The sequence below is a fragment of the Microtus pennsylvanicus genome, chromosome 12, assembly GCF_037038515.1.
Source record: "Microtus pennsylvanicus isolate mMicPen1 chromosome 12, mMicPen1.hap1, whole genome shotgun sequence".
In the NCBI taxonomy this organism is placed as follows: domain Eukaryota; kingdom Metazoa; phylum Chordata; class Mammalia; order Rodentia; family Cricetidae; genus Microtus; species Microtus pennsylvanicus.
Genome location: NC_134590.1, coordinates 72,527,977 through 72,546,025, shown reverse-complemented (window position 1 = coordinate 72,546,025; position 18,049 = coordinate 72,527,977). Strand labels below are relative to the sequence as shown.

Below are 18,049 nucleotides of genomic sequence, written 5' to 3'. Positions count from 1 at the left end.
TGCCACACTAGTAGTTCATAAATATTTTATCCCTGTCACAATAAGGATGAAGTGACCTTCTTGTGTCCCAATCATCCTTCATAATATTAAGGCAAACTGCCTTACAGAAAGAAGGCACCTTTTGACAAAAGGACTGAGTTTTGTTGTGCTCTGATTTAACCTATATGATCCTTTTCATATTAGCTTCATGCTTTACTCAAAGGCAGAGTGGATTTTATATCAGGTCCTTTCTGTTGCTTTGATAAAATGCTCTGGCAAAAGCAGTTGATGAGAGAAAGGTTTGGTTTACAGTTCAAAGGGATACAGTCCATCGCAGCAGGGAAGGCAGGGCAGCAGGAGCAGAGTCTGCCTGGTGATCAGGAAGCAGAATGGTCATTTCACCCACAGTTAGGAAATTGAGAGAGAAACAATAGGAAGTGGTACTGGCTTTTAAAGCTCAAAGCCAGCCTCCAGTGACATACTTCCTCCATCAAGGCTCCATTATCCTAACGGTCCCCTAACCTTCCTAAAGAGAGCCATAAGCCTAGGGGTACGGTGGAATGGTTCATATTCAAACCACAAAGATTTTAAAGAGTGTCACCCTGAACCATTACCCCCTTGAACTCCAGCATGCTCCATCTCACACCTGTCCTTTGAGGAGCATTCACACCTAGTCTAGATATGCTATAGGGATCTAGGCTGGAGCTCTGGGCCAATATCATTCTGCCTCTGGGTTCTTGGCCATGAGCTGCCATTTACCCTTGGCCCTCTGCCCTCTACAGGGACTTAGAGATGAGGAAGAACCACTACCAAGGATTACATCACACTCAACCCTGGGGCCTTTTCCCGGTCAGTCAGGACAGTGAGGGCCCTTTCCAAGTTCTGAGATTATTGTTGAGCAAGTTCAGGGAAGGGGTGCATGCCTTCCTTCTGCTAAAGTAGGGGAAGAGTATAGGCATATTGTAGGCCTGCTATGGACTTGGTTGGTACTGTACTCTGAAGGCAGCTCCATCCAGTTAATTGTTCTAAAGTGTGTTTCAGACTCTGGCCTTAGTATAGATGTTACAGGAGTTAGGGAGCCAAGAGAGAACATACAAAGCATGGAACTGGAGAGTCTAGGTTCATTTTGATGGCAGTTCCTCCGTGGCGATTCCTGTTTAAGACAAGGCAGCTGAATCTCTGAGGTGCTTAGGGATTGTCCCTGAAACTAGCAGACCAGAATGTCCAGTATTGTTTTTCCAAGTTTGAACTCTGTACTTGCTAACTGGCCACATTGCATTTTTATTAGCTAGTGCCTGCTCCTCTTTATTTGGGGGTCTGCGAGTGGATGTGTAGCTGGGTGATTCTTGAGCTCCAAAGGACTGAGCCTCTTTGTGACCTTTTAGCCTGCTTCTTTGAGGCTCCCTGGAACTCATTATATGTAATAATTTTCTGTGACAGAGGAGAGGAAAGTGATAGGGGAAAATATTCAGAGAGTAAAACCTGGAATTTTTCCCTTTTCCAAAACTTTTTTAAGTCATGGGGCCAGAATTTCTTGAGGTCAGAATCAAAATATTTTTATTCAATTTAGAAATATGTTGTTTTCCAATATGTTCATGCCCCAATTTATGCCTTGACTGATAGTCTTATATCCTTTAAAGGCTGTTAGTCTTCCTGATTGGATAGTTATGGGATGTGGGTAGAGATTCTACAGGTAGAGTTTCCAGTTGCTGCTGAAGTTATAGAACTCACAGAACACTAAGGTGCTCCCTGGTGATGCTTCTGACAAAACTAGTCTTGTGTAATTGAGGTGGAAGTTCTGGTGTCCTTTCAGTTGTCTTTTCATGGGAGAAGTGGTTTGTTAAAGATGAGGATGTGTAGGCAGTGATGGTAGGTAGAGAGAAAACACATGGCAGCTGTGGATTAACTGTTTAAACTAGTAGACGAGAGAGGTGGGAATAGAGTTCATTGGAAGTTGTGGAAGCTGAGGAGGTAGAATGCAGTTGCTAGTTGATGACAGGAAGGCTAGGTAGAAACTGATGCAAGTAGAGGGAGTAGTGGAAGAAATAGAAATGGTGAAAAATAGGAACAGTGAGAGAAACTGGGAATGTACTGATGGAGGAGAAGGAAAGCGGGAAAAGTTATGGCAGAGATGGAGGTGGAAATGATGGGAGAGCTAGAGGTAGTGGAAAGCTGGAAGGATGCTGGAGGTAGTAGAAGTGGAAGAGGTGAGGGTGATCGGGTGAAAAATGGGGGAGGCTTGGGAGAAGTCATGGAGGAGAGGTGGTGGTGGTGGTGGAGAAGGTGGAGGAAGAAGTGAACTCAAGTGGTGATGGTGGTATTTCAGGAGAGGTGGTGCTGGAGAAGCAAGAGGTAGAGGAGGGAGACATGGCACACCAGTGGTTGTAGTGAAAGCAGCTGCTGACATTTGCTTTGAGGAGCTCTTATGGGCATGATTTAGGTTGTGGAGTCTTCCCCAAGGTCACGTAACTGCTCATCTGCAGAAATTCTAGAGCCAGTGTCCTTCACCTTAAGGCCAAGCTGCCTCCTTGATATGGGAATACCGGATCTAAAACCAGGAATAAAACTGACTTGGCAAAGACATTTTATTTTGGGAAAACCATTTGTCAAGATTGACAGGCCCTGGACATGAGATTTCTTTGGAGGGTGATGGAAATATTCTAAAATTAGAACCTGGTGAGGGTTGTACGCTCTGTCTTGATAGCAGTACTCACTAGATTGTACACGTCCAACAGAGGAAGTGTATGCTATGTAACATCTCAGTGTAGGTGTTTAAAATATGAAACATTGACAAACTCTACCATGAATAACTCAATCTGATGTGTGTGTGAGTAACATAGCAGAAGAGGTGTTAAAGTTAAGCAATCCAAAGTTGCTTTTGCTGATGTCTAAAATAGCCTCCTTTGGAGGTAGTTATGTTGCAGAAATGCCAAATGTGGGATACTAGGGCTTTTCTGTGCCTAGTTAACGAATTTAGGTTAGTGGGAAGATTAAAGTGAAAACTTGAGCACATATACACACACGTGTGTGTGAAGATGCATGTGCATACACACATGCTTACCTTTTTGTCACGTATATATTCATGTATATGCATATATGAGACAAGTTTTTTGAAGTCTGGCCAGAAATGATCCAAACGTTTTCATGATAGACTCAGCAGCTTATATAAATAGTATCATAAGCAAAAAGTGTAATTGGCACCATTACAGATAAAAAGTATTGCCCTCACTCCTTGATAGAGACAGCTGGCATGCTGAGCTTTTCTTCTCTCCTTCAGACTCTTCGAAACTGTTCTGGCTGGGCTTTATGCTGGATTGACATGTCTTTGCTCTCCCTTCCTTTGCCTTTACATGGTTATAAAGTGTGGCATCTAAGCAGGCAGGACCATGTGGGGCAAAAGCATACCTCCAGCTCATTTGTAGTTAGTGTTCTAGTCATTGGGAGGTCTGATTTTGTACATCTTACTGGAAGAGAAGTTAAGAGTGCCTATTACCGCTTTCACCATGTTGTGTGATACTTCAGGCACTTTCGGGAAAATAGGTACAGTGACATCTTCAACTGTAGAGAACTCATGAGCTCACACTCATGGATTATGTACTGCACAACTGGGCAAAGTCCCTTTGTTTCCCCCACCCCTGCCTCTCAGTTTAAATCTTCTCACAACTTTGACTGCATTTATAATAACACAATTAAAACCCAACACTACGGGAGCTCATGTACTCTCTTCAGAAGAATCACCTTGTGAAGACTCTGGTGAGGACTCCATCATGGTGAGATGGTACCATCTCAACAGATGTCCCCAAGTGGGAAGATGGTCAAAGGTTGGTTTTAAACCAAGACATTATGGAGGGATGACAGCAAGTAGGTAGGTGGTCAGTGCATAGTAGATACTGGCCTTTCCCCTGAATTGGGTTCCACACCCACCCCTGACACATGTCCTCCTTCCCCAAGTCACTTCCCCCAAGCTTTGAAACACCTGGGCTCTTGATCAATAGAGTGGAAGAAGTTAAATGCTTGCTTATGAGACCAGGGTCTCAGGAGTGTGCTGGAGCGGAAGGGAGAGGGTTATTGTAGAAGCTGAGAACAGTCAAGAGGAGAGAAGGTTGGCCCCAGGCTTTGACCAACAAGAATCGCTAAGGAGCTTTCACACAGCAAGCTGATAGATGGTTTATGAAACATAGTCAATCAAGACAACAACCCCAACCAGCCCTTATCCCTCCCTGGCTTACCTTGCTCTGTTGGCCACCATTTTGTGAAACTAAAGGCCCAGGGATGTGATCATGCAACCCAGGCACCATCTTACTCTCTTAATGCAGAGACAGAAGGGAGCTGACCATCTTCACTGTCCTTTTTCACCAATTTCAGTGTTTTGTGTGAGTCCCATTTCATCATTTAGTGCAGTGTCCCAGATTGGGCCACCCAAGAGAGGGTGGGCTTTTCCTGTTTTCACAAAGGCATGTTTCTACTTCGATCTGCTTGGCAGGGCAGACTTGGACTTGAGCAAGTACTTCCAAAACCACATGGATCTGAGAAGGTCCAGCACTAACTAAGAAAGTGCCCTTGATGGTTTCAGGTAAAGAACTTTTGGAACACACTCCCAACCCTCCCACCTTTTTCTGGAGGCAGACAGCATAGTAATTAAGAACCATAGTCTGAAAAGTATTTGCTATTAACCTGGCCTTCAGAAAATAATCGTAGCTTTCCTCTCAAGCACCCGGGCCTCCTGCTCATGAGGGAGGCAGTGACCACAAGGCCACCCTCTCTTTCCCCTGCCCAGTTCTATCTTCGTGGAGGCCAGGAGGCTAGGAAGCAGACACACAGATAAACAGAAACTAACCTGAAGAGGAAACCTTTAGTCTGGCCTCGCTGTTCATTCCCTTGCTCCTGGCAACATGACATTGTTTGCCTCGGAATGGCGGGCAGACATTTGCTCTTGACCTTCTGGGTGTCAATGCCACAGTCAGTAGGTAACTTTACTCGGCTGCCTTTGGGGGTGGGGTTGATTTCATTTTACAAATGCCATGATTTTTAATACACAGGTTGGCTGTTCCCAGTTGAAAATCCTGAAACCTGAGCTATTCTAAAATTAAAAACTTTAGGGGAAAAAACAAACAAACAAGCAAAACATAAGGCCACAATTGTCAAATCTACTCCCTGAACCTGCATACAATTAATAAAAGTATTGCATTAAGGATGCTGTGAGGAAAAGACATGTATGAAACATAACTGAATTCATGTTTAGAGCTGAATTGCATCCCTAAGATCTATCAATATATCCATGCACACATTCTCAAAAAAAAAAAAAAGAAAAAGAAAAGAAAGGAGAAACTGTTGGTCCCAGGCATTTCAGCTAAGGGTCACTCATTTTGAGTCAAGTCTTCTTGACTTCTCGAGGGAACAGAATTCTGTGGTTTTGGAGCCTGTCCTGGAACTAGCTCTTGTAGACCAGGCTGGTCTCGAACTCACAGAGATCCGCCTGCCTCTGCCTCCCAAATGCTGGGATTAAAGGCGTGCGCCACCACCGCCCGGCAGGAAACAGAATTCTTGTCTGAAGCTCTAACCTATTTAATTTTAAAAGATGACTTTCTATTTTTTCATCTGGGGATTTTACAAACACATGCACTTCTTCGTGGGATTTCGTGACTGCATCACATTTTAAACAGTGCTTGAGACAGACATGAATGTTGTCAGATAAAAGTAGAGACTGCCTAGTGAAGCTGTAGATAAACTACAAATAATGTTTAGGTCAAGTCCTATGTAATATTTGGTTCCATACTTATACCAAATAATAATTTTCTGTCTCAAACATTTAACAACATGGTATATCTTTTTTCTTCCTAGTTCTAAGAAGGTATGTCTATATAGCCCTGTTCGCTTGTGATTTCTGAGACGTCTCGGGGAAAATGGTGTGTTGAGTGTATGAATGAGTCTCAGACTTAAGTATTCATAGGATGTAGCTAGATGCTATCAGGTAGGGCCATGTCCATTGCGAACGGATATATTTAATCAAAACTATTCGAGATCTGTGACATGAGAACCCAGACCCTTCCAGTCTTAGAAATGGTAGGCTTGTATATCTTGATGAATGTTTCCTAGCATCCTTGTGAACTGCTTCCAGGCTAAGGGTCCAATAGTGGTATTTCCATGAGTGATAGAAACACTCATTCAAAGATATATTTCAGATGAGACATTTTAATATTTTAAGCAAACTTTAAAAGTTAAACTCATATCATGGATACGTTTTAAGAAATGAATTCTTAGGCAATGTTATCACTGTATAAACATCTTAAAGTGTGGTTATACAAAGCTAACTGATTGAGGTCCCTACATACCTGGGTTGTATGGTATAGCTTCTAGCAGACATACAGTCTATACTGAATGAAGCTATGTGTCCTGTGACTTTTCTAAACCTGTATTAAATCTTTCCTGGCTCAGAAGTTTGCTTGGAAGAAAATGACTAAGATGTTCATGTAAAAGAAGCAAGAAAGGAAATACTCTGCTGATGATAAAACCTGTTGGCAGGCTGTGCAAGTGGAAAATGCAGGGTGTCAGCCCAAGAGCAGACAGATGTGCGGAACTGATGAGTAGGGGCTTAAAAGAAGGTGTATGTGTGCATGCATGCGTGCATTCGTGTATGTGTGTGCACAGCAACCTAGAGTAGGCAAAACAAGGATTGGGTAACAAATAGTGCTGTCGTTTGCAAGTTATTTATTGAACTAAGGCTCATGTTAAGGGTTTGCTTTCCAGGGTGGCACTATTGGGAGGTAGTGGAACCTTTGAGGGGTCAGGCCTAGGTAGGGATGGTTAAGTCTCTGGGGGCCTGCCCTCAAGAAGAGGGCTTCTATGTATCTGGCTCTCTTTTTCCATTTTCTCAAAAACCCTGACCATGAGGTAAGCTGATCACCATGTACTCGCTGCTGTTGCCACCAGGTACCCAGATACATTGAAGCCAACCAGTTGTAGACTGAACCTTGACAACTGAATCAGATTAAAACCTTTCCTCAAAAAAAAAAAATTAAAAAAAAAACCTTTTCTCATAGTAAGTTAAGATTGTTATCTCGGGTGTTTGCTATATTAACAGAAAACTGGCTAATACCATTTGGTCAGATGACATCTGTAACATCTCTCTCTTTCTCCTGTTACCAGATTCCTCCCTTTCAACAGATGGGCCTTAGTGGAACATCTTAGATACAAGTTGGATTTAAGTATTCATAGAAGTCTATATATTCATCAGCAGAACACTGGCCAAATAAATTAATATCTATGCAGCGAGGAATGCTATATCTCTGAAGAGATTCATCCAATGGTGGTTACATGTGTTGACCAAACTATGTCAGAGATTACTTAAATATGATTGTATATCCCTTCTTTAACAACTAGGATCATATTGTCCATGTGATTCCAAAAACATACATTCTCTGCAAGTAATACAGACATTTTATTTGTATACATATGTTTCTTCTTTAAAAAATAATCTTTGGGATACAGATAGGCTAAATACTTTGGTATGTGATTAGAGTGGGGTTTATCTTATTTTTTTCTTCATATTTTAACAAATTCTAAAATAATTTCTTTTGAGGGGAAGGAGGTAGGCGTCAGTTCTTGGGATTTTGTTTTGATTTCAGTGGGTTTTCCTTGGAGAAAGTATGGAGGCAACTTTTCTTCCTTTGAAGTATGTTTGTGAGTGCCTTTGGTGAGCTGGCCTTTGGTATCTCTTCCTCAAGGCACTCTCTTGTGCGCGCGCGCACACGGCAGTGTTCTGAAGCCCAGTGTGGATCTTACCTTAGCTCTTCATTTTACACACTGATGTGAAGTATGGCTGCAGACCCATGCCCCACCACTCCGACACCTTTGCGAAAGCAATGTGCTCTTCCTAGACCGTGAGGTGATTTGGCAGGAAGGACTGAGTGAGGGGTGTTGAGCCAGCTTTCCATGTCCTCCTCTATGGACAGCCCTGTTGTGCTGGAAATGGTGATGTGAAGCTGCACCCTGCCTGGAAGAGCAAGAACTCAAGCTTGCCAGGCTTGCATTTGAGATGTGCTACTGAGATTTGCTCTGTGAATTTAATAGAGTAGCAAGCTTCTTATTTAAACCATGAGTTCAGCTCTAGTTCTATGAAGAAATACATAGAAACACCACAGGATAAAGCAAAAATTAAAGAGTAACTTAAAGAAATTTAAAAAAATTGGACCAGTATAACTTCTCTATTTTTCATCACCTTTCCTATTGATATTATTGACGGTGCCACAGTCCTATAAGCAACTTGTTACCTGTGGTCAGATTCCGAGAAACCCAACAGACCTTGCAGTAATCCATTATTTTCTTTTGAAACAAGATGCTGCCTACTGGAGAAATTATAAGTTTTTTATTTACTCATAGTCACATACCAAAGCATGTTTTCCTAACATTTTCAGTTTAGTTGGTTGAATACATAAGCAAAAGCACAGAAGGCCAACTGTATATTCTAAAATATCCTTGACACTAGCAGAGTAAGATTCTCATGCTACAGTAGCTTGGCATTCTTGAAACAATGAATAGGTACAGTTGTTATTTGTACAATAGGTTTTATCAATTGTAGATGATCATTCCCCAATCTATGATTGTTTTGCTTAGAAAGTTTTTGACATTATGATTGTGTAAAAGCAATATGCATTCAGCACAGGGATTTTGAATTTTCAACTTGAATCTTTTTCTGGACTAATACCGTCGTATGATGCTGTCTTGGTATGCAGGGCAGTGAGTATGTGTCATAGTTCATGCAGTGTTGAGCCTCATGGTCACAGAGAAACAAGAAGTACTCCATAGTCTGCCATGTCCCTAGCACAACGTGGCGTCGGATGGATGTGCTCAATGCCCTATTCACCTCAGATATTGTGTGTTTATGATGAATTTAGTGGGGCATGATCCCACTGTAAGTGAAAGAAATCTGTGCTCTGCTTGTGACTATATATTTTTATTAAGTATACTTAAATGAACACACTGTTCCTTTGGCACAGTTCAAAACCTTTCTAATTACAGAAATAGTATGTGATTTCAAAATGTTCACAGATTTTGCAGATTTGTAAGAGGTAGTTAACATCTTACTACCAAGAGTTAGTCACTTTTTTGTAAGCGTGCGAATATAAAATGGCATATTCCTACCCATATTGTAATGTTTCTTTCATTGACTTAAGATGTTTCTATGAAGATGTTTTTTTTCTAAAATTTTGGATCTGCTGTTTTAATTTCTGCCTAAAACATTATCTTCATTCGACCTGCGCTGCGCTCCTCAGCCTGTGTTGGCAAGGAACACCTTATGGTCCCTGACTGGATTGTTCTGACCCAGGAAGTCCAAGATTGCTTACCCAGCAATTCTAGAAAGTGCCATGTGCTCCATAGAGTGTTGATTATTGACATTCATTGCCCAAGCTGAGCAGTCAGCAGTTGTCCTTTTTAAATTACTTTTCGGGGAAATCTACAACAAAAAAAAATAAAAGGAGCCCCTGCTAGCTCCCTTGACAACAGATCACCGTTTGCCATGGTTGGTTTCCCTTCCACAGCACGTTTCTACCTGTCATTTAAGACTGTAAAAAAGAAAGGAAGAAATTGAAAGAAGGAACTGAGCAAGAGAGAAATTGGTGGTGGGTGCAGTACCTCCTTTCACTCTGTTGTCTTTTTTTTTTTTTTTTTAGGACAAAGTGGGGCAGTCATCTTCTAAACCACAAAACCTAGCCCGGACTGGGTTTTCATCTCAATCGAGAAGCCAACCAGGTAAGAACTGACTGTAACTGTGCAGCTCTGTGAGAACTTCGTAGTGGTCCTTGGTGCCCATGAGGCTCCAGGGTACCCTGTATATAGGACAGTGTGAAAGGGACTGAGTCATTAGTATCAAGTGTACTAAAACCGCCAGGCAATGGTGGCACACACCTTTAATCCCAGCACTTGGGAGGCAGAGGCAGGCGAAGATTCGCCTCTGTGAGTTCAAGGCCAGCCTGGTCTACAAGAGCTAGTTCCAAAAGAACAGGCTCCAAAGCTACAGAGAAACCTTGTTATTAAAAAAAAGAAGAAGAAGAAATTAAAAGTGATAAAACCTGGAGCCTGTGCTCATCCCATGCACTGTACATCCTTGTTAAAATGCTTATCATTCTCTAGTATGACACTTTTGAAACACTTGTCACGCTGTGTTGTTTGGGGACATCATGACATGGGGGATAAAACATGTATCCATTTAATATAGGTGAAATTTTTTTCCCAGTATTTTTGATCTATGCTTGGTTCAATATATAAATGTGAATCCTGGGGATACAGAAATCTTGCCATCAAGAAAATAAGATTCTAGCATCCTCTTTTTCTCTTCAGACCAATAAAATCCAGCATATATATCATTACATATTTCCTTTCAATGAGCAAACTTCAGTGAATCAAAGGTTAAATTATGATTTGTGTGAATTAGCTGGGATTCACCTCTGACTTTGCTAGGGCACCGAGTTCTACATAAATGCAACTGGCCATTGCCTGTTGGGGTCCCTCCACAGGAGGAGCCTCTCTTTTACCTTCTGAGTGTCCTTTCACCCTGGGAACTGCTGGGTTTTCTGTTGGGTAACTCCACAGCAGAATCCTTTATATTTGGGTAATTTTGTATTTTCAGTTATGCTAGTTTTATATGCATGTACTCTAGGCATCTCTCCTCCCCTTTTTTTTCTTTTCCCTTTTCTTGTTCCTTCTATATTGTTAAATTTCTGAGAGGGTGTCTATGGGGAAGAAGACAATGTCTGTAAATGAATATGAAAGTAATTTGGTAAGTTAGATCTAAGAAATGGAAATTCTGATCAAGAATGAAGCCACTGACCTTGATGTGGGTCTGGGGAAACTCACCTGGCCATTGCTGGGCTCCAGGTAAGTAAGTGTAAGTCAAGAAACCATATGTTTTTGAGCTGGTAATTGGAGTAATCAGATTGTTTTAAATTGTTTAATGAAAATGAGGATGACATTTAGCAAAAAGTAAACACTGAAGTGTACCATGTAATCAAATAAGTGTTTTCTCAAGCATTAGGCAGCTCATAAAAGAGCCAGGATTGTCTTTGACAAACAAACTCAGGCTCACACTTCAGAAAATTTTCCAGTGAGATAATGTAAATGAAAAAGTACCTGTTTGTGAAGGCTGGTTTGACTCAGCACACCGTGCCACTGATGAATGAGCTCACTGAGGTTGAGATGTTCAAACAGAAGTCTGTGCTTAACCCTTTTATCATAAAATTAGTAATCAATCTAAAAGAATTATCTATTATCTTTACATTCTACTCTCAACTGCCGTGTAGACAGTGGGCAGAGCTGGCCCCCTAAAGAGAGCTCTTCATGTCTCTTATATAGCAGCCAGTGGAAGCTAGGACTCCACTGTGTCACAGCATCTGAAACAGAGCTTCAATGGAAAAGAACCACGTTTTTATATTGAATTCGACGGCTTATTGCCCTGAGAGAGTTTTTCCCTTTAAGCACACCTGTGACATTGGCTGTTGTTAGTCTTTCTTTTCCCATAGCATGTAACACAGGAAAAAACAAAGAAAAACCAAAAGAAAACATGGCAGTACAGCCATAGAACCAACAAAGACAAATAGAGATTAGTTCAAAGTAATGGAAGCCAAGAAAGTTCTGAAGGGAAGAAATAGATGTCCTAACACACCATGACACTGATAACCAACTTGGGCACAATAAATGTCAGATAATATGATTTACTTTCAAAGCACTGAGGGAAAGATAACTATTCATCTAGAGTTTTATACCAGTGTAGCCTTCCTAGTAAAGACACAGTAAAAATTTTTCAGCTGGTTCTTCAGAAAACAAGTTACTGGTCAGCCTCATTCAAAGAATATTCAGAGCTAGAGAAACATCCTAACTCGGTGGTAGAGCTCTTACTTAGCTGGCACAGACCCTGGTTTTGATTTTTAGTATTTAAAAGTGGTACTTCAGGAAAGGAGAATATGAGCACCGAGGAAAACATGGCAAACAGGAAATGGTGCAATGGAGAGAAACTAGCATGGTGTTGAGTTCAGGGCCATGCAGATGGTTGAAATGGGAACAAAGTGAACACCACATATTCACATATTGGGAGTCTTTGGGGACTGTGAGTCAAATGTGAAAAGGCTCTAGTTTTGAGAAATAAAATGTGGAATAACTTGTGACCGTAAGAAAAGGTAAACTTAATAGTCCGTTTGAAGATATTAAGTGCAGCTACAAGTTGACAGTACTCACTAAAAGAGCACATATCTATAGTTTCTGACTTACTGGGAAAAACAAGAATACATTTTTTAAAAATCAAACAATGTCATATAGAAAAGAAGAAAAAATATCCATATATTCACAGACTCACATTTGAGATTCACCTCCAAACCTGCCCACCAGACACTGTAGACTCTTCTCTGAACCTGTAGCATTTTTTGAAAAGTTGACCATCTATGGAAAGTTGCAGTAAATTTTAAGCAATCATTTCATGCAAGCCTTGTTCTTTGACCTAGTGTGATTAAATCAAACGTCAACACAAAAAGTTCAAAACAAAGCATGTAAACATGTTTGTAGACACTTTAAAACACATCCTAATTTCACTCATGAACTGCACGGTGGGAATACCAGTCATTTAGAATGGAATGAACGTGACTACATGGCAACTAGTTAGTCTGTCATACAGCTAACGTGGTGTGCAGATCTTAACTAATGTGTTCCAGAAAGAAGAGTCATTGAAACTAGAAGAGTGTGAATTGAATAAATCTAAGAATTTCAAAGAAAGAAATTAGAAAGACTAAAATAGAAACTCGTTGAAATAAGAATAGAGCAACAGACAATAATGAAGTCAAAGCTAGTCCTTTGTGTTAATAAATACATAAAGAATATAACACAGTGCCCAGACATGTGTGAGAGCAACCCATGTTAGTACAGGATAGAGGTTTAAAAGGGAGAAAACCTTGAACTGTAAATGTGGAAACAGAGGGAATGTATTGCAGTGGTGTCAAAGCATATCTGCTCTTGAAATAGATAAATCTTTGTTTATATGTAGTGCTGGTGGTTGAGCCTCTAGGGCCCTGGGCATACCAGGCAAATGCTCCACCACTGAGCTCAAACCTAATACCTAAAATAGAAAAATCTTAAATAACTGTTGAGGAAATGGAGCCAATGATCAAGACTCTTCCTTCAACAATAGCTACGCAGTTTTACAGGTGAATATTACAAAATATTGGAGGAACAAGTAATGTCTGTCTATGCAGATTGTTTCAGAGAGATAGGCACAAGAACGGTCCTACGGAAAACAGGTTTATATTTGAGATAGTACCAGAAGTCAAAATTATAGGCCTGTTTCACATGTTAACATATTTTTAAAGTATAAATAACTCAGTAGTTAATCAGATTCTTTAGTTGAGTCTTAAATATTCTACCCAAGTTGGGTTAGCTATAGTAATGCAGAGATGATTTTATTATCATAAGCTGGGGTGAATACAGCAAACATGTTACAAGACTAAAGGGAAAGCAAGTGATAATATATTGGCAGAAAAAAAGAGTATTTAGTACTCGTCCCCACTCATTATAGTAGAGAACTGACCAACAGGGTTACAAAATAACCTGCGTATTTCCTTCAAGTGGACGGTCAGAAAGCCACAGCATTTGTCATACATTGGAGCTGTGATTTGAGTGTGAAGTGCTTCCCATGGGCTTCTGTATTTGAATAGTTGGCCATAGATGGTGGTGCTATTTTGAAGGATGTGGGACCTCTAAAGGCAACGCCTCACTAGAGAAAATAGGTTACTGGGAGCAGGCCTTGAAGTATGATATGTACAGTCTTTGCTCCTGCCACCAGCCATGGTAGATTGTCCCTTCAAGCAATAAGCCTCAGTAAGCTCTTCCTCTTGTAAGTTGGTTCTTTTCAAGCATTTGATCACAGAAAAAAAGAATTAACGCATGAGGAAATAATAGTTGTGTCCTGGATAACCCAGAATCAGTCAAGATCTGAGCCACTTGTATTAAGACTGTAAACATAAGAAGAAAGAAGCCCTTCACTTAGCTGCAAATGTGATTATCCAAAGAAAAAATCATGTTTAGAATAGTGGGAAACTTTTAACATGATTAAGAGTTATACTTAAGGGGCTGGAGAGATAGCTCAGTGGTTAAGAGCATTGACCATTCTTCCAGAGGATCCGAGTTCAGTTCTGAGCACCGACATGGCAGCTCACAACCGTCTGTAACTCAAGTTCCAGTGGATCCAATTCCCTCATACAGACGTACATGCAGGCTAAACAGCAATGTGCATTTTAAGGGAAAAAAAGAGTTATACTTAAAAGCATGTGCCAGGGATGGTGACACATGGGTAGAATCCATCATTAGATAGTTGAAAGCAAGAGGATAATAAGTTTAAAGGAGCCTCAGCTATATAATTTGTTTCAAAACAATCCAGAACCAGTAAAAATATAATAGTATTCCTGTTTATCAATAGGAAACAAGCATAAAATACAGTATAGAAAGAAATCCCAAGTATAAGAGTAGTAAAAATTATAAGATACCCAGGATGAGTGAATTCAACAAGATTACCAGCTGCTGTGTGAAACCACTAGAGTCTAATGCCATAGAGGAGAAGCAGATTTTGTGCTGATGGATGAGACGATATATAGCAGGGAAGATGATTACATCTTCCCAAATTTATCTTTGCCTTAGTTGTGGATGCCATGAAATTCCCAGCAGAGTTTTGGGTTGCCGTGACAAAAGTTTCCTAACTTTAGCTAGAAGAGCAAGACGATAATGGCCAGGAGAAACCTGAAGAATGAAGTTGATAGGTGGCTGTGTTATGGTCAGATAGCAAGGGTTCTTAACAGAAAGGAAGCGATGTGGCTCATTCAAGGCAGGTAGAGGTAGCACTAGAGCAGACATCTAGAAATGAACCATGCAAAACTAAGTACAACAGAGAAAAGTTGTGGCAGGAAGGAAATGCCTACAACCACAACTAACTGTACCTGTAATTGGTTAAGAAGATGAATCCCATGATACATTCTATCCTATAGTTAAGTTGAGGCCAATTAAGTAACAAAAAGTGTTGGGGGAGGAGTAATGCAGTGTCTTAGTAAAGAATTGTTGCCTGAAAGCATGAAGACTCTCACTTCTCATTTATTCTTGTTACTCAAATAACCCTAAAGGAAAATGGTAAGCTTGCATATAAATGCATTTCTGTATAAATATACCAAATGTCATGAAACACTGAGTGGTACTTCAGCCCAGGGAGGTGGGCGTGCAATGCATGTAACATGCGTAACATTATTGTCTTCTGTTTAAAAAAAGGTATAATTCTTATAAATAAAAAGGACAATGTCAAATAGCAAAGGTAGTCATGAGCCTGGACAGGCAGTTTGCAGAAACATCGAGCATGCAGTCTTCCTTCTGATTCTGGACACTCATTTCACATGAAAACTAAGGAAACCAACTGAGTGGAAATCAAGGAAGCCGATGCTCTGAGGGAGGTTTCAGGGAACACAAGGGCACAGTCCCTCTTTCAAGTGTGTCCAAGTGCAATGTTCATCTTCCCTCTTGGCACACACACAGCACTTGGGAGTCTGTGGTGAGCAGGCCTGGGGAGTGCAGCTCTCTGGCAGTGCAGTACAAAGGCCATTCCCTTCCTGGGAGAGAGTGGATCAGCCAGTCTCCAGGCAAGCATTGAGCCCACAGGAGCATGTAGGGGGCCTTCCCAGTGCTTTCCCCCAAACCACCATCTTCTCTTCCCACCCCTCACCCAGAACCAAGTTCAACGTATGAGGTTATTTTTAAGAAGCTTTCTTGGAATATTTGGCTGAGTAGATACTGTGCTGTTCCTTCTTGCTTCCTAATTTCTGATAGACTTTAGGGTTGCATGTACGTGGTACCCAGAGTTGCCGGCCGGTCCCTTACAAGGGGCCTAATGTATAGAGTAGAAGATTAGCTGTGCCTTTCCTTGACCTCCTACTTCTCTCTGGCAAAGAGGATTTGTCGTTCCTGTTTGATTATCTCATTCCTAACATAAGCTGCTTATTTTTATGTGGCAGTTGCTAAAAACACTCCATGTATTTATTTCTTTGCACCAACAGGAAGGGCCACACTTTCCTTTGAAAATGGCTCATTTTCTAATACTTAAAGGTACACTCAACTGTTTCAAAGAACTACTTCTTCATTGTGGAAGAAAATATATAAAGTTTATTGTTCTAACCATCGTAAGTGTATGATTCAATTTTATTCATAGTGTTGTACACCATCATCATTATCTGTTTCCAAAACTTTAACACTCCACAGAAACTCTGAGCCAATTAAGCAATAAATCCTACCTCTTGTAACCTCTAGCCCATATACTGTCTTTCTGAACTTCAAGGTTTGTCTATGTTAGCTTATATTATTGCCCCATATCTTATATTACTAAATAATATTCTGCTATGTTGACTTCCATTTGCCTCTGAATAGACATTTATTTGATTTTCTTCCACCTTTGGTTCTTGTCACCATGTGAGTGTCTAAATCTCTAGATTTCAAGCCTTGTGGGTTTATACTTAGGAATGAGTAGAATTGCCAGAGTTTTCCTTACTTCCATGTAAAGACCTAAGCACCTTTGTTGGAGTCAAACTATGAAAAGTTAGAAGAACCATCTCTAGTTCTTTCCCTGCAAACTCTCTAGTGTCTACAGTCCTGCACTGTGGAAAGAGAAACAGCTCTTGCCATACCAGATAATGATATTTATACATCACAATAACTATTCCATAGTATCAGATAGCATGAGGGATTATAAGCTGTTAGATTTGACAGAATTTTTTAGCTCTGTCTTCTACTTAAGTGTCTATGTGACTTCTGTATTCTAAAAAAAAAAATAGGTTCTAGAAATAGTGAAAACTTTCACTTCATATTTTAGTTCATCAAATCCATTTCACTAGTCTATGTGGTAGGGATTGTTACTAAGGCCATATTTATAGAAAAGAAAGAGGCCTAAGGTAGGAGCAATGTCCAGATCCCACCCTTTTGAGGGCCATAGCTAGACTTGAACCAAGGCTGGTAGATTCCATCCTCTCTGAGCCTTCACGTTGGAACTTTGTCCTTATCCACTATTTCCCTTCGTTTGTGATTCTTGGGTTTTTTGTGTCTCACACTGAGATTTTGACCGTGGGCTTGGGAGCAGCTGAGAAGATACCATTCCTGCTGTCGCCTCTGCACAGTGAACACTGGGTTCCCAGTAATTGTGCTTCTTCCCTCCTTCCCACTTTGAAGATCATTTATCTTCATAAGGAAGATGGGAACAAAAAGGCATTGAGGAGCTTGCATTCTCTGTCTTTGGCTAGTGTCAAGCAAGCAGCCGACCTCTTCCTCCTGGTCCTTATTTGGAGCAGAACTGAAAAAGCCATTGTCATCCTTTGCCATTTTTCAAGTCTCGGCTATTCTGGGCCTTGCTTTGCTGATGCTCTGCCAGTTCACGCCACTCTTTTGTCTGGTCCCTTTGAGCAGATAATTGGGCTCCATTAATGTTTCATGTCTCCTTTAGCTGTCAGGATACTCAAGGTTCAGTCGAGGGCTTTATCCCAGCAACTCTTTCTGTCCCTCTGGCAGGTTTGCTTGTCATTCTGCTTGCTTGCTGAGTAGTTCTCCTGTGACTTCTATTCATTCATTCCTTCTTCCTTCATTATACAAGACCCTGTGAAACATGGGGAGGGGGGCGGCTCCCAGGGGATGCAGCAGTGAGCCTCACACACACTATTCTAACTTATCAATCATGTAGTGTGGATCATTTTGTCCAGTAAAGTCCCTTTCAAATTGAGCAGGAAACCATTTAAAAATAAATAATCTTTTCACTTAATTATGATCAGTGATAAAAGAAAATCTTCAGATTTCTTCTAGGTAGAAAATAAAAGCTCTCCAAAAATCCAGTATTATTGTCCATCACATTATTCTCAGATTTTTTTCCTTTTTTTATTGTTTTTTTATTGAGCTCTATATTTTTCTCCGCTCCCCGCCCTTGCTCCCCCTCCCCTTCTGCCCTCTCTCATGATCCCCATGCTCCCAATTCACTCAAGAGATCTTGTCTTTTTCTACTTCTCATGTAGATTAAATC

At 40.8% G+C, this 18,049-nt stretch overlaps 1 protein-coding gene across 15 annotated transcripts in view; it reads left to right on the top strand.

The window, feature by feature from the left end:
* The window catches only part of Grb10 (growth factor receptor bound protein 10), a 122,429-nt gene that overhangs the window by 45,322 nt on the left and 59,058 nt on the right, over positions 1 to 18,049 (top strand). For all 15 annotated transcript variants that reach the window (XM_075944372.1, XM_075944366.1, XM_075944362.1 and 12 more), the window contains one exon: positions 9,651 to 9,729. Coding sequence is in view for 8 of the 15 variants with exons in the window: in XM_075944362.1 (XP_075800477.1) it covers positions 9,651 to 9,729 (79 nt within the window). In the remaining 7 variants the exon portion in view is untranslated. The remainder of the gene's footprint in view (positions 1 to 9,650; positions 9,730 to 18,049) is intronic.